General features: G+C 42.3%; 2 protein-coding genes across 5 annotated transcripts in view; one reads left to right on the forward strand and one right to left on the reverse strand.

The window, feature by feature from the left end:
• Nucleotides 1–17,673, forward strand: part of slc35d4 (solute carrier family 35 member D4) — a 178,172-nt gene that overhangs the window by 139,407 nt on the left and 21,092 nt on the right. The window lies entirely within an intron of this gene.
• Nucleotides 2,212–17,673, reverse strand: part of cables1 (Cdk5 and Abl enzyme substrate 1) — a 170,248-nt gene continuing 154,786 nt past the window's right edge. For both annotated transcript variants that reach the window (XM_087986561.1, XM_087986560.1), the window contains 2 exons: nucleotides 14,127–14,334; nucleotides 2,212–3,524 (listed from right to left, as the gene is read on the reverse strand). In XM_087986561.1, coding sequence (XP_087842687.1) covers nucleotides 3,384–3,524; nucleotides 14,127–14,334 — 349 coding nt within the window. In that variant the 3' untranslated portion in view covers nucleotides 2,212–3,383. The remainder of the gene's footprint in view (nucleotides 3,525–14,126; nucleotides 14,335–17,673) is intronic.

Consider the following 17,673-nt stretch of genomic DNA (forward strand, 5'->3'; position numbering starts at 1 on the left):
TTCATCTTGCTGCATTTGGACATGGACTACTTCAGTATCTGAGCAGTCATGAATGACACTGAACATTGTGCAACCATCAGTAAACATCCACATTTCTGACCTTATGATGGCGGGAAGGTCATTGATGAAGTAGCCGAAGATAGGCAGCATTGAGACTCGATCCTGAGGCTAGAAGAGATTGATAGTGCTTCACATCAATGCTGCATTTGACTGACTGCAGCACCAAGACACACTCCACTGATGGAGTCAAACCTTACAAGGGGAAGATGGCTGTGGTTGTTGGAGGTCAGTCATCTCAACTCCAGGATATCTCTGCTGGAGTTCCTTAGGGTAATGCCTTGGGTTACTTCATCAGTGACATTCCCTCCATCATCTGGAGTGCATCCTAGGTTTCTAGGTAATATAAGGGTAAAGATAATGGAGGAATTATTCATAATTCTGCAATGATTCAACAGAATTTCTGACTAAACGTACTTGGTTTATATCTTGTAATGATCAGACAATAAGCGGTGCCAAGGTATAAATGCTAACTGTCTGCACAGATGCAGGTTTCTAAGATCCTGTTCATATTGTTCAACAGGAATAAGTGAAATTGTAACTCCTCATTCCACCCTGAATATGTTAATGATGTTTACAGTTGCACCAATTCCTGTAACTACACAATGATGCTGAAAGCTGCAATCACTCGTGACTGAGTTAAGGAAGAAAAAGGAAATTCATGATTCAAGTTGTCTTAAGCATTGCTATTTGGGATGGCACTCATCAAGGATAATTATCACTTGTTGGTGAGCAAGCAACCGATTTTACACCTCATTGTGTTCACTTTTCGACTGGCTTCACTCGAAACCAGCATCAAAGATGTAAAGCAGATTACTGCATTCTTGCCCACTTTGTTTTACACTCAGCAATAATTGTCCTAAACTACGAGATGAAAGCAGATGTTACAATGAAAGAACATGAGGCAGACCTGAGTGGGTTTAGTAGTAAAATTCTTGCTTTTTGGTTCAATACGTTGGGTTCACATCTCACTTGAATCTTAAAAACCTAAAAGAATATGGACAACAACATCTCGGAATGCCTCACGTCCAAAAACAGAGGTAGTGATCTTGCCTTTCACTCAAATAAAAACCAAAAGAAATGTAGATACCGTAAATCAGAAAGTAAAACAGAAATTGCTGGGAAAGATCAGCAAGTCTGGCAGCATCTGTGGTGAGAAATTACAATCCCTACAGAATTAGAATCCCTACAGTGTGGAAATATGCCCTCAGCCCAACAAGTCCACATAGTTCCTCCAAGGAGTATCCCATCCAAAATCATTCCCCTACATTTTACCCTGACTTTATCCTCCTAATCTACACATCCTTGAACATTATGGGCAATTTAGCATGGCTAATTCACCTAACCTGCACATCATCAGATTGTGGGAGGAAACCAGAGCATCCGGAGGAAACCCATGCAGACAATGTGCAAACTCCAAACAGACAGTTTGGCTAGAATTGAATCCAGGTCCCTGGTGCTGTGAGACAGCAGTGCTAACCACTGAGCCACCATGCCTTTTTCGAGTCAAGTGACCCTTCCGAAATGTTAACTCTGACTTCCTTCCACATTTGCTGCTAGACCTGCTGAGCTTTTCCAGCAATTTGTTTTTCTTTCAATCACATAACATAGGTTCAAATTTATCCAGACCAACATTCCAGGATTAATGATGTAGTGTATTCTCAGAGGTAGGTAAACATAAAACACCCACACATCTTCACGAGATAATAAAGGAGGTAGCATCAGTCGATGGCTTGGTGCAGATAACGAGAGGATTCCAGTGCATACGTCATGGGTCCCGGCTACCTCAAAGCTGATGAACATGCACCAGTAAATTCTAGGATCACTATTTAATATTCCAATAACCTAGTGAGCAATAGCTCAGACCCCTCAGCAGTTGAAAATTTTCTGAACTGTCCGTAATAAAGGTCCAGCAGCTGTTTACCTCCCAAGTTGTAACCATGACAGACACACCTGCTAGGTGTACGAGGGTAGGAAGAGAACTCAGCTTAGACATTTCATAATGGTTACTCTCAAACTATTACTGTCAACTTTTGTTGATCGCTGACAGAAGTAAGTATTGTGGCCTCAATTTATGTAACTTATCACTATTTTTAATTTTATACAAAATACTATAAATTGGTGGAGGTATGTTATACAGACCAGATTTACAAAATAACAGTTTGAAACAACTTGTTTTAATCAATAAATCAATTTCCAAAGCGACAGTGTAAGGTGTACAGTATATTAACATGAAAAATGCATGTGAAGAATTCACTTTTAAATAGAATTTGTTTGAAAACTAGAAATCTGAATTACCATCAGGAAAATTGGTTTAATCATGTTTGTACATTCAGCATTTCTGTTTTGGTAGGTCTGTACTTTGCTAAAACAATTTGTAATTTACAGAACAATACATGTCTTTGCTCTAAAACACCATCAGAAATCATAGAACAGAATAACAGATACTGGCCTAAGTTTGTGCTTGTTTGTTTCGATAAATATGGCTTGTTTTCATTAGCTAACAGTGCAAAAGCTCATCATTCAAATATCTCACCATTCAAGCATTATCAAAAGATAATTAAACATTGGAAAAGTAATGCCAGATAAGGAAGAGAAAAAAATCCAGCAGATTTTTACACCAGTTTTACATCAATGGTTCAACAAAAAGTTTTTTTTTGAAGATTAAAACCCCAACAAAGCACAATAAATGTGCTCAGAATAAACTCTAACATAGAGCATGCTAATGAAACTAAAGAGTGCAGTTTTACTCATCTTCATTGTTCAGTAGTGCTCCACAACAGAAACACTTGTAAAGTTGTAATATGGACAAGGTCAATAAATGGCTTCATACACAAATGTACAAAGTTAACAAATTTTTTTTTAAACTTTACTCTGTTTGGTAATACTGGAAAAAGTTCAGTGTTCAGAAGTAAATTCCTTACGAAACAGCTCATATGATACTTCAGTATATAATGGCAGAACAAACCAAAACTGTTCTTCAAAATTTGTCAGCTTTATATTAAAACACAATTGAACTGTTGTTCAGTATTGATAGTCGATGCCAAATAAATAGACACCGTGTTCAGAAATACAGACTGAGAAAAACCTCAACGCTACATCTTCGGGCCACAAAAGTGCATTTCCATCAGCGGATATATAAAAATAGATCTGTTTGTTTTATGCACTGGCTTATCAGTACACGCATATGTTACAGAAAGCTATTCCAATCTTGGAAGTTCTTCGTAGTTAGCTTACTTGCAGCAGCACTTGAAGATCCATTGGAGAGCGAAGTACACATACTTACCACAAGAACCTGGCCTTCATCAGCTACTATACAGCCTGGGCTAAGAGTGCTGGGTAAGTCTTCTGTAGTGTGGCAGCACCTCGTTTTCAGAAAGATGAAGAGCAAATTCCAAGGCCACTAACACTGGAAACTCAAATGCTATCAGTTCCCGTCTGTTAAGTCTGAATTTTTCTTCCAGTTTCTTCAGAAAGAGAAAAGAACAAGTGTTACATTGAATCAATGTTATGCAGTCAATATAATCAGAAATTATGCATTTTTTTCCAAGAAACTAGACAAATTTTATAGTTACTGGCCAACATCCACTTTAACCATGTGGAAAATATTCACCTCAAAAGCACAGTCAACAAGTTGTGCAATCATGAAGCTGACCTTTTTTGGGTTGGGCCTTCCCTCTCTTTGGAGCACTGCACATTTATCTACTGAAGTACTGGAGGACTTGTTCATCCCTTATTTCAAGCACAGATTGCCAACTCATATGTAATTGTTAACTATTCAAATCATTTGAATCCAATGACCTCCTCCTCATTTATTTGGTACCTCCAACAAGCTCGCTGACGTATATGCCTGACTTAGCACATTAAGAGCAGGAGCTGTTACTCATTCCTGCTTAATGCTGTTAAATGTGAAGTCATTCTCTAACCCTTTCCTTTGTATGACTGACCTTGACTCCATGAACATGTCTGGCTAACATTAAAGTTTACAAGTTTACTTAGTTCCAAGCCCAGCTTTTCCAGCTACATCCACCAGGAACACTGCTTTCTTTTAGCTCTACAACATTACTTGCCTCAGTCCAAGGCCTCTTCCCATTGATGTGAAACACTGATTATAGAATAAAAGTGTCCTTTCGGTTTCTATTGAATATTCAAGGATATAGGTTTAAAAAAAAGTAAATTAAAAAATGGAAAAGGAGGTGCAGCAATGATGGATGAGATTGGTACAATAGTGATAAATGGTCTTGGCTCAGAAGATCAAGATGTAAAATCAAGTTTACAAAGAGATCAGAAATAGGATTGGAAAGAAATCACTGGTGGGTGTCATCTATAGGCATTGTGCATTCAGGGCTAAGCTCATTGACATGAAAGGTTAATTCTATTTCCTACTCCATAGATGTGAATAAACTGGAGGGTATTTCCAAAAGTTTCTGTCCTTTATATTTCACAACTAGTTTCTCATCTACCTCAGTCAACATTTGTGTCATAACAGTTTGCTTCATTTAAATTCAGAGTATTGAGCTTAATGAAATTACCCTCTAACCTTGTATGGATTTCTATATTATGATCATTTTTCCATGGAGTTCATTTACTATGAAGTTATTAATTAACTAATATCTAACTGCACAAAATTAGAGCCAAAATAGGATGCTCTCCATAAGACCATAAGACATAGGAGTGGAAGTAAGGCCATTCGGCCCATCGAGTCCACTCCGCCATTCAATCATGGCTGATGCGCATTTCAGCTCCACTTACCAGCATTCTCCCCGTAGCCTTTAATTCCTCGAGACAACAAGAATCTATCAATCTTGGCCTTGAAGACATTTAGCGTCCCGGCTTCCACTGCACTCCGTGGCAATGAATTCCACAGGCCCACCACTCTCTGGCTGAAGAAATGTCTCCGCATTTCTGTTCTGAAATGACCCCCTCTAATTCTAAGGCTGTGTCCACGGGTCCTAGTCTCCTCGTTTAACTGAAACAATTTCCTAGCATCCACCTTTTCCAAGCCATGTATTATTTTGTACGTCTCTATTAAGTCTCCCCTTAATCTTCTAAACTCCAACGAATACAATCCCAGTATCCTCAGCCATTCCTCATATGTTAGACCTGTCATTCCAGGGATCATCCGTGTGAATCTCCGCTGGACACGTTCCAGTGCCAGTATGTCCTTCCTGAGGTGTGGGGACCAAAACTGGACACAGTACTCCAAATGGGGCCTAACCAGAGCTTTATAAAGTCTTAGTAGTACATCTCTGCTTTTATATTCCAACCCTCTTGAGATAAGAGACAACATTGCATTCGCTTTCTTAATCACGGACTCAACCTGCATGTTTACCTTTAGAGAATCCTCGACTAGCACTCCCAGATCCCTTTGTGCTTTGGCTTTATTAATTTTCTCACCATTTAGAAAGTAGTCTATGCTTTTATTCTTTTTGCCAAAGTGCAAGACCTCGCACTTGCTCACGTTAAATTCCATCAGCCATTTCCTGGACCACTCTCCCAACCTGTCAAGATCCTTCTGTAGCCTCCCCACTTCCTCAGTACTACCTGCCTGTCCACCTAACTTCGTATCATCGGCAAACTTCGCTAGAATGCCCCCGGTTCCCTCATCCAAATCGTTAATATATAATGCGAACAGCTGTGGCCCCAGCACCGAACCCTGCGGGACACCGCTCGTCACCGGCTGCCATTCTGAAAAAGAACCTTTTATCCCAACTCTCTGCCTTCTGTTAGACAGCCAATCCTCAATCCATCCCAGCAGCTCACCTCGAACACCATGGGCCCTCACCTTGCTCAGTAGCCTCCCGTGTGGCACCTTATCAAAGGCCTTTTGAAAGTCTAGATAGACCACATCCACTGGGTTTCCCTGGTCTAACCTACTTGTTACCTCTTCAAAAAATTCCAACAGGTTTGTCAGGCATGACCTCCCTTTACTAAATCCATGTTGACTTGTTCTAATCAGACTCTGCTCTTCCAAGAATTTAGAAACCTCATCCTTAATGATGGATTCTAGAATTTTACCAACAACCGAGGTTAAGCTGATTGGCCTATAATTTTCCATCTTTTGCCTTGATCCTTTCTTGAACAAGGGGGTTACAACAGCCATCTTCCAATCATCCGGGACCTTTCCTGACTCCAGTGACTCTTGAAAGATCTCAACCAATGCCTCTGCTATTTCCTCAGCCACCTCTCAGAACTCTAGGGTGTATCCCATCGGGGTCAGGAGATTTATCAATTTTAAGACTTTTTAACTTTTCTAGCACTATCTCTTTCGTAATGGCAACCATACTCAACTCAGCCCCGTGACACCCTTTAATTTTTGGGATATTACTCATGTCTTCCACTGTGAAGACTGACGCAAAGTACTTGTTAAGTTCTCCTGCTATTTCCTTATCTCCCATCACTAGGCTTCCTGCATCAGTTTGAAGTGGCCCAATGTCTACTTTTGCCTGTCGTTTGTTTCTTATGTACTGAAAGAAACTTTTACTATCATTTCTAATATTACTGGCTAGCCTACCTTCATATTTGATCCTCTCCTTTCTTTTTCCACTCTTTGTTATCCTCTGTTTGCTTTTGTATCCTTCCCAATCTTCTGATTTCCCACTGTTCTTAGCCACTTTATAGGATCTCTCTTTTTCTTTAATACATTTCCTGACTTCCTTTGTCAGCCAAGGTTGTCTAATCCCTCCCTGGTTAATCTTTCTTTTCTTGGGAATGAACCTCTGTACAGTGTCCTCAATTATACCTACAAACTCCTGCCATTTTTGCTCTACTGTCTTCCCGGTTAGCCTCTGCTTCCAGTCTATTTTAGTTAGTTCCTCTCTCATGCCCTCATAATTACCTTTATTCAACTGTAACACCATTACATCTGATTTTGCCTTCTCCCTTTCAAACTCCAGACTGAACTCTATCATATTATGGTCGCTACTTCCTAAGGGTTCCCTTACTTTAAGATCTTTTATAGAGTCTGGTTCATTGCAAAGCACTAGGTCCAGAATAGCCTGCTCTCTTGTGGGCTCCATGACAAGCTGTTCCAAAAAGCCATCCTGTAAGCATTCCATGAATTCCCTTTCTTTAGATCCACTAACAACATTATTTACCCAGTCCACCTGCATATTGAAGTCTCCCATGATCAATGTAACCTTGCCTTTCTGACATGCCTTCTCTATTTCCCGGTACATGTTGCGTCCCTGGTCCTGACCACTGTTAGGAGGTCTATACACAACTCCAATTATGTTTTTTTTGCCTTTGTGGTTCCTCAATTCCACCCACACAGACTCCACATGATCCGACGCTATGTCATTCAATACCATGGATTTAATTTTGTTCTTAACTAACAAGGCAACCCCACCCCCTCTGCCCACCTCTCTGTCTTTTCGATAAGTTGAAAAACCATGGAGGTTTAACTGCCAGTCCTGACCCCTCTGTAACCAAGTCTCTGTGATGCCTACTACATCATAATCATTCACTATTATCTATGCCATTAGTTCATTGGCTTTGTTATGTATGCTACGAGCATTCAGGTAAAGTGCCTTAATGCTAACTTCCTTATCATTAGAGATGTTGGAAGTCATATGTCCTAAGTTATCCTTGCTTTTTACTGCATTCTCAGTCTGCCTCAATTTTAAATCCGCCTGGAAACATGCTATCCTGCTGCTTATCTTGCCATTTACCTCCATACTCCCTGTCGCTTTCACTTTCCCTTCCCCCCAACTCAGAAGTTTAAAGTCCTACTGACCACCCTATTTATCCTCTTCGCTAGAACATTGGTACCTGATCGGTTCAGGTGGAGACCGTCCCAACGGTACAGATCCCCCCTGTTCCAAAACTGATGCCAATGCCCCATGAAGTGGAATCCCTCTTTCCCACACCAATCCCTTAGCCACGTGTTTACTTGCCTAATTTTCTTGTCCCTATGCCAATTGGCACGTGGCTCGGGCAGTAATCCGGAGATTATGACCCTTGAGGACCTGTGCTTCAATTTCCTGCCTAGTGCTTCATAATGCCCAAACAGGTCCTCCACCCTAGTCTTGCCTATGTTGTTGGTACCAACGTGGACCACAACAACTGGATCCTCCCCCTCCCGCTCCAATATCCTTTCAAGACGGTCGGAGATGTCTCTCCTTTAGCTACTTGGTATATTAGTGTAGAAATGCATTCTATAACCACCTTGAATGCATTCTATAAATCTGTCCTCTGAGATATTACGCATTTAGGTAAAAACAAGAGCTGCAGATGCTGGAAACCAGAGTGATGCTGGAAAAGCACAGCAGGTCAGGCAGCATCCGAGGAGCAGGAAAATCGACATTTCGGGCAAAAGGGCTTTTGCCCAAAACGTTGATTTTCCTGCTCCTTGGATGCTGCCTGAACTGCTATTACGCATTTGACTTGACCAATCCAAAAAACTGTATTTGTTATATGTACCTCTCATTTCATGGGGTGTGCTCTCCCTTCCAGGATAATTCCTGTTGAATCTCTATACATTACTCCTACCAGTGTTTTCTGCCCATTGCTCTATCTTAGCATCACTCAAGTTAATTTTACATCTTGATTTATTAAGTATATTCTTCATTATCAGAACTACCACTTCCAGAAATCCTTCCAGAAATCCAAACGTTTTGGAAAAATTACTTCTAGGATAGTCACTGCAAACACGTATCTGTAATGGTGATTAGCTCAAGCCTGTGCAGTTAATTTATATTTTGTTGCAAATACACATTCAAGTGATGATATGTGGAATACATTGATTCTCCAAACAACAGACAATGTTATGGGTTACAAGCCACAAGAAACTGAAAAAAATCATTTCACCATCAGGTAGAGTCAACAGGTTTTTGTGAAATAGGAATCGTGACTGGCAAATTTGATTTCTTTGAAGATGTAGCAAACATGTTGGAAAAAGGAGAACTAAAAGATGAGAATGATTGGATTTCCAAAAGACACTTAAGTAAGCTGCAACATAACAGGTCACTGCAAATTCAGCAGAGGGAGTAGCCAGGTGGTATTACTGCTAGGCTATTAATCCAGAAACAAAAACAGAAATCGCTGGAAAGATTCAGCAGGTCTGGCAGCATCTGTGGAGAGAAGTCAGAGTTAGCGTTTCAGGTTTAGTGACCCTTCCTCAGAACTGTTCTGGAGTAAAAAAAACTGAAGAACTACAGATGCTGAAAACCAGAACCAAAAACAGAAATTGCTGCAAAAGCTCTGCTATGCTGTTTACTTTCAACCGAAAAAGGTCTAGCACGTCACTCAGTTATACCAACCGCTACCAAGTCTCAACAGAGAAATGAGATTAGACAGACCACTTGGCATCAACCTTGGCACCAGAAAGACTACCTTACTAACATATCCCAGACGGTGTCATCACCATTCATGGCGAGGTCGTATCCCTCTGGCAGAGGTAGTGACACACTGGTATACAGTTGGGAGGGAGCTATCCTGGAAGTCTTAGATATTGACTCAGGAGCTCAAAATCTTGCGGCTTCAGGTTAAACATGAGTAAGGAAACCTCTTGCTGATTATCAAGAACCATCTTACCTCCGCTGATGAATCAGCACTCCTCCATGTTGAACACTTGGAGGAAGCACTGAGGGTGTCAAGAGTCCTAAGTATACTCTGGGTGGAGGATTTCAATGTCGATCAGGAAGAGCGGCTCGACAGCAGCACAATTGATCAAGCTGATCAGGTCCTAAAAGACATCACTGCTAGGCTGGGTCTGCAGCAGGTGATGTGGGAACTAACAAGAGGGAAAAGCATACTTGACCTCATCCTGATCAATCTGTTAGCTACAGATGCATTTGTCCGAGATAGTTTCGGTAGGAGTGACCACCGCACACAGTCTTTGTGAAAATGAAGCCCTTTCTTCACATTGAGAATACTTCCAATCATGTTATGTGGTACTATCACCATGCTAAATGGGACAGACTTCGTACAGGGCCAGCAACTCAAGACTTGACATCAATGAGATGCTGTGGGCCATTAGCAGTAGCAGAACTGTACTCCAGAACAATCTGCAACCTCAACCATTACCACCAAGCCCAGGGGATCAACCCTGGTTCAGTCCTGGACAGGCCAGGAGCAGCACCAGGCATACCTGAACATGTGTTGTCAACCTAGTGAAGTCATCAAACAGGACTATGTGTGTGCTAAACAGCATAAGCAGCAAGTGATAGCCAGAACTAAGTGATGCCACAACCAATGAATCAGATCTAAGCTCTGCAGTCCTGTCACATCCAGTTGTAAATGGTGGTGGACAATTCAACACTCACTGGAGGGAACTCCACAAATATCCCAATGGAAAAGCCCAGCATATCAGTGCAAAAGGTAAGGCTGATGCATTTGCAGCAATCTTCAGCCAGAAGTGCCGAGTAGATGATCCATCTCGGCCTCCTCCAGTGGTCCCCAGCATGACAGATACTAGTGTTCAGCCAATTCGGCTCACGCTACATGATATCAAGAAACAATTGGAGGTACTACATGCTGCAGAGGCTATGGGCCCTGACAACATTTCAGCAATAATACTGAAGACTTGTGCTTCAAAATTTGCTGCCCCCTAGCCAAGCTGTTCCAGTACAGAAACATCACTGACTCTCCTCTCCTCTGCCCTGCCTTCATTTACCTATCACATTCCCAGCTGTCTTTCCCCCCTTGCCTCACCCCGCCTCCCATTTATCTCTTAGCACTACCCCCACTCCCCCCACAACCCACAAGTCTCATTCCTGATGAAGGACTCATGCCCAAAATGTCAATTCTCCTGTTCCTCGGATGCTGCCTGACGTTCTGTGCTTTTCCAGTACCACACTCTCAACTCTGATCTCCAGCATCACTTTCTCCTAGTTGATTATAACCTTACTATGAAGCCTCTTCAAGGATGCTCACCTTGAAGAAGTTCTCCTCCTCCCTCTACAAGGATGTCAGTGAGTCTCTCTCACTACAACCCCCAGGTCATCTCCTCTGCCCAGCCTTCATCTACCTATCACATTTCCAGCTACCTTCCCCTCACCCCACCACCCCCCTCCACCACCCTCTCCCATTTATCTCTCAGCCCCCCAGCCCAGAAGCCTCATTCCTGATGAATGGCTTATGCCCAAAATGTCAAAGCCCTGCTCCTCGGATGCTGCCTGACTTGCTGTACTTTTCCAGCACCACACTCTCGGCCCTTATCACTGACATCTACCTGACAACGTGGAAAATTGTCCAGGCATGTCATGTATACAAATAGCAGGACAAATCCAATTACCACCCATCAGTCTATTCGCAATCAGGAAACTGATGGAAGGTGCCATCAGCAATCCTATCAAGCAGCAACGCTCAGCAATAACCCGCTCAGTGATGCCCAGTTTCGGTTTTGCCAGGGGTGACTCAACCCGAACTCATGACAGCCTTGGTCCAAATTGTGGGCAAAACAGCTGAAGTCCAGAGGTGAGGTAGAGTGTCAATCTTTGACATCAAGGCCACATTCAACTGAGTGTGACATCAAGGAGCTCTAGGAAAACTGGAATCATTGGGAATCAGGGACAAACTCTCCAGTAGCTGGAGTCATCCTTGGGAAATAGGAAGATGGTTACAAATTGTTGGATGTCAGTCATTTCAGCTCCACAGCACCTCTGCAGGTGTTCCTCAGATATGTCCTAGGTCACCCATCTTCAGCTGCTTCATCAACAATCTTCCCTCCGTTATAAGGTCAGATATGGGGATGTTCACCGAAGACGTCACAACGTTCAGCCCCATTCACGACTCCTCAGATACTGAAGCAGTCCATGTTCAAATGTAACAGATCAGGATAATATCCAGCCTTAGGCTGACCAGTGGAAAATAATACTTGCGTCACAAAAATACCAGGCAACCACCCTTCCCAGGACCGATAGTTTTACCACCATCCTTTGACATTCAATAGTGTTACCTGAAAACCCCACTGTAACATCCTTGGGGTTACCACTGCCCAGAAACATAGTGGCTATAAGAGCAGGTCAGAGGCTAGGAATAGTGTGGTGAGTAACTCACCTCCTGACTCCCCAAAGTTTGTGCACCTTCTACAAGGCACAAGATAGGAATGCGATGGAATACGTTCCACTTGCCAGATGAGTGCAGCTCCAACAACACTCAAGGAGCTTGACACCATCCAACACAAAGCAACCCATTTAATTGGAACCGTATCTACAAACATTCACTCCCTCCACCACTGACACTCAGTAGCAGCAGTGTGTACTAACTACAAGATACATTTCAGAAATTCACCAAAGATCCACGGCCAACACCTTCCAAACCCATGACCACTTCCATCTAGAAGAACAAGGGCAGCAGATACATGGGAACACCACCACCTTCAAATTCCCGTCCAAGCCTGCCTTAGCAACCTGGCTTGGAAATGTATTCTCTTGCTGTCGCTGGGTCAAAATCCTGGAATTCCCTCCTTAATGGCAATTGTGGGTCAACCCACAGCAAGTGGACTGCAGTGGTTCAAGAAGGCAGCTTAGCACCACCTCCTCAAGGGCAACTAGGGACGGGCCATAAAGGCTGGCCAGCCAGCCACATTCACATCCCACGAGTGAATGAAATAAAAAAAGAACTCATGGTGCTGGGGATGAAAATGTGAGCTTGGATAATTGATTAGCTAATGAGAAGGAAACAGAGTTGGAACAAATGGATCATTTTCAGGTCAGCAAAGTGTAACCAGTGGAGTGCCCTGGGGATCAGTGCTGCAGCCTCAACAATATGTAATCAATATTAATGATTCAGTTGAAGTGACTGATTGCCATTTAATCAAATTTGCTGGAATGGCAGAAAAGCAAGTCACGAGAAGGATACAAAGAGTCTCCAAAGGACTACAGATAATTAAATGAATAGATTTTAAAAAACATTTGGCAAGTATGAAGAGAAAAAGACTGAACAATTGCTTACTTTGACGGGAAGAATAGAAAAGCGGAAAATTATTTAATTGGAGAGAGACTGCAGGATGCTGTGGTACTGAGGGACTAATGTGTCTTTTCCTGGGAATGTAGGTACAGCAAGGAATTAGGAAGGTACAGCAAGGAATTAGGAAGGCCAGCAGGCATGGAATATAAATGTAGTCAGGACTTGATAAAATAGTACAGAGCACTGGTGAGACTACACCAATCCAACTCAGCCTTAAATAACTTCAATGATCCAGGCTCTGCTGCTCATGTGGAAGACAACTCCCTGGACTAATAAGACAAGAACATTTCTCCTCATCCACATCTTAAGAGTGGATGTTTTAAAATTGTGTCCCCTAATTCCTATCTCCCCCACAAAAGGAAACATCTCAGTATTCACACTATTCAGTACTCACAAGATCTTATGAGCTTCAGTAAGATCTCTTCTCATTCTAAAAGGTTCAACCTCTCTTCGCAAGTCCTTCATCTGAGAACTGAATCGAGTGAACCTTCTCGAATATGCTTTAACATAATTATCATCTTCTTCGAATAGGATGACAGACGTTGTATAGAATACTCTCAACGTGGTCCCACCAAGGCTCTGTACTTCTCCAGTAGCACCCTTCTTGTGCTCTGACATCACTTCCTGTGCAGCTGCTCACTACCACAGTGCCATTTGAAGCTGTTGCTGTTCAGCAATCTGTTCTCGCGAATGTAACTGCTCACTCCTCTGATGTGAATCTCCTGACCCTCCTTGATTTCCTGAGCCATGTACTGTTAGTCTCCATCACCCATGTAAGAAAACGTTTTACAAAACACTCTTCTCCTCACCTTTCCAATGTTGTTGCTTATCCCTTTTACCTTCTGTTTGGTGTCTGTCTTTGTTCAATATGAGGAGCTATGATTCCTGTGTGAGGTTCACTGCATAAATGTTATGTACCCTGGCTACATTCTATTTAAGTGAAATATGATTTATAAGTTATCTTTACTGCAATTTCCCAATTTGATCCAACTTTCAAATTCTGAAGAAACTGATATGTACATCTTGTGTTTTAAATTCTCCAAGATCAGTTATACAGTCCCCAAATTCTATGTCATCTACAAAGCATTGTTTAAATATAACATTGGTGGATAGGTGCTATCACACAGAAAGCCATTCTTCTGTTCTGATGTACTTACATCTATCAGATGCTTGACTTCATGCTTTCGGAGGTCACTGCCTACTTTGGCAGCGAGCAAAACGCAGGCACCAGCGCAGAGTTTTCGGTTTTGTTTATTCAGTTTGCCTTTGAGGGCCAGCTTCTCAAAATAGACAAAGGACATGGCTACAGTGGGCTCTTCCAGGCCACATTCCTCCTGAGCCAGCTTCCGCATTTCACGTTTCAGACTGTGGGAAGCAAAAACGCCATCAGTAACCCACATGAACTACTGAATTTTAACTTCCATCATCTGATTGTTACACCCAAGACCTTTCGCAATTAAACTGGCTTTTGAAAAGGAAGAAACATGCACCCAATATGGTGTCAGCATTATTTATGGCAAGCTTCAGGAAGCCCGTATGGAATAAACAAAGCCCACTGCACTGAAATTAACATTTTTATCTAAAGACATTGAAACCAGACAAGCATTAGGAAATGCGAAAATCTTATTAAATTCACGCGTGCGTGATAATATATTTCAAGATGCATCATTAGCCAGTTCTGAAAACAATGGAGTCAGACTCCAGAATACACAATGAACATTTCAAAAGCTACTTTTGAGCAGACAGGACACACAGAAAGACAACTGAATTTGTGACAAGAACCAGAACACACTCTCTTCCAATATCTGCTTTACTCAATATCCCAAAACACAGTATACAGTGAAAAGGAAAATTAAAATTAAGAAGGAAAACCATTCACAAAGAACTCCGTAATATCGAGATATTCCAGCATTGTTAGAAATACAGGTCAACCATTCATTAACCATGCTTTCAGGTTAAAATCAATCTACCCCAAGTCTCTAAGGACCGTTTAACCTTTAACTTTCTCTACCTATATCAGACAATCTTCCTTTGAAGCTTATTACCTGTTTCCTGACGTTGCCTTTGGTTTGCTTGTGGTTATTACTAACTACCCAACCACCCTGTAGCTCAACATTTCAATTCCCCCTCCCACTCCACCAAGGATATGCAGGTCTTTGGACTCCTCCATCGTCAGACCACAGCAAAACGACGGTTGGAGGAAGAACGCCTCATCTTCCGGCTAGGAACCCTCCAACCACAAGGGATGAACTCGGATTTCACCAGTTTTCTCATTTCCCCTCCCCCCAGCCTGTCTCAGTCAAATCCATCAAATTCAGCACCGCCTTCCTAACGTGCAATCTTCTTTCCGACCTCTCCGCCCCCACCCCAGTCTGACCTATCACCCTCACCTTGACCTCTTTCCACCTATCACATTTCCGACGCCCCTCCCCCAAGTCCCTCCTCCCTATCTTTTATCTTAGCCTGCTGGACAAACTGTCCTCATTCCTGAAGAAGGGCTAATGCCCGAAACGTCGATTCTCCTGTTCCCTAGATGCTGCCTGACCTGCTGCGCTTTTCCAGCAACACATTTCCGTTACTACTAACTAGGCTAACATGCTGAAAATCAAGCTCTGCTATTCTCAGAGTTGTCACAAAAGTTAAAGATTTCATATAAGTATTCAAAATTGCCCCATTTACCAGTGCTTTAAACCCAAGCTGACAGAAAGCACCGACCAGCCGTCTATAATGAATGCCTTTGCAGAAGCATACTGAAGAATTAGTCTCAGCTTCGACCTCAAGAAGACTCAAAACCTTTACAAACCTGTCCCAGGTCACGTTCCAGTCTATCCCTCCATTAAGATCAATGGAGAAATGCTCCAAAACATAGAACACTTCCCCTACCTGGGAAGCTACCCCTCATCCGAGGCTGACATCAATGCAGAGATTCAAAACTACTTTCAATCTATGAGCCTCATCTTCAGTCATCTAAGGATGAGAGTCTTTGTGACATCCGTGTTGATACCAAGATCCATGAGTACAAGACACTCATCTCCCTAACTCTTCTGTATGGCTCCAAAAGCTGGATTACATATGCACACTACCTGAAGACCCTTGAGAAATACCATCAACATTGTCTGAGATGGATTCTCTGCATCAGCTGGAGGATAGGGATACAAACATCAGCATCCTTTAAGCAGCTAACAGCACCAGCATCGAGACAACGACCATCCAAAACCAACTTCACTGGGCTGACCACATGCTTAGAATACCTGAATTCTGACTGCCCAAGCAAATCATCTTCGTCCAGCTCAAGGAAGGCGCTCAAACAAGAGGAGGACAGATGAAACCTTTCAAAGACTCACTGAAGGGTTCCCTCAAGAAATGCTACATACATATTGACTCTCATTCTGAAGAAATTGACTCAGTGGAAACTCCTGCATGAATGGACACCATTCTTTAAGACATCCAGTGGCAAGAGGAAGTACAGAAAGGGAATCAGAGAAAGGAATGCCGGTGATCGAGGCCAAACACCCGCTAAATGTGCGGTCGGAAATGTAACTCCAGGATCAAAGACACAACGACCCACAGGACCCCCAATCAACGACACTGAATTTCTGAGGTGGACAATCAGACTCCTTAGTGAGTGAGTGCTGACGTCAAATTACCAAGGATTAGTATTAATCACAAGAAAATGACTCTAGCTACAGGTAAACAATTATGAACCATTGGTACACAACTCTACTGATTAAAAACTAATTCCTGTAAAATTCCCCCTTACACAGGAAAGGGACATGGATGGAAGGAAATCTAAGAAAGCAGTCTATGTTTGCTAGATCTGCTGAGATGATTCTTGTGCTGCTTTTTTAGTCTTCCTTCTCCGACGGTTTTTACTGGTTTGCAGGTGGCAACGGTAGCTAGTTCATACTTCTGAAAGAGCTCTGACTTTCTGAATAAAATTCACAACTTCCAACTACTGCTGGAGGAAACGTTAATTGTTTTTCTTTCAGCTTCAAGTCGCTTTTTCTGCAAAACACAGATAAAGCGCCTAAGCTGGTGGAGGTCTCAAGGCTGCTCACTATCTTGTCACAGACCCAGGCTGGTCAGCTCTCCTTGTACCTCTGCTGGCTGTTTCAACTTCTTGCAGAAAGACTTCTGACCAACATCTGGCACAGCCTGAAACAACTGAGCATGTTGGCCATCAGATAGGCTGCTTTGAACTTCACCCTGGGAAATGAGCTTTTGGTCATGTGCACAAGTCACAGTACATAATCGGTGTATTTCCATGCTGTTTCCTATGGAAAACTCAAAAAAAAACCCAGCTTTATATAATTTAAATAAGAAAAAATGTTATCTAAAGGCAAGTTTGTGCAGATAGTTACATAATTGTTCAGTGGCACAATTTTCCAAGGTACAATGGGAACCAGCACTGGAGAAGCATGAATCAATGCATGACAAAACATTTCGTGTGCCAGCAGATCACAGAACACCTAGTTTCCAAAGTTTACAGAGTCCTTGAATCAGTCTCAAATTAATTATTTCATGATATTTTAGTTGTAATATTATAGAAAGCCTCCTTTCTTCATGCCCCTACTTTTAAAAATCCTATTAAGGATGTGGATAGCATTTGTTCCTCATCCCTAATTAATCCTGAGGTGGTCTTAAAACCCTGCAGTCTGCAAGGTGTAAGCACACTCACAATGCTGTTAGGAAGACAGGGCCAGA

The sequence above is a fragment of the Chiloscyllium plagiosum genome, unplaced genomic scaffold, assembly GCF_037043375.1.
Source record: "Chiloscyllium plagiosum isolate Xiang-an unplaced genomic scaffold, Cpla_swu_hap1 HiC_scaffold_4, whole genome shotgun sequence".
NCBI classification, from domain to species: Eukaryota; Metazoa; Chordata; class Chondrichthyes; order Orectolobiformes; family Hemiscylliidae; genus Chiloscyllium; species Chiloscyllium plagiosum.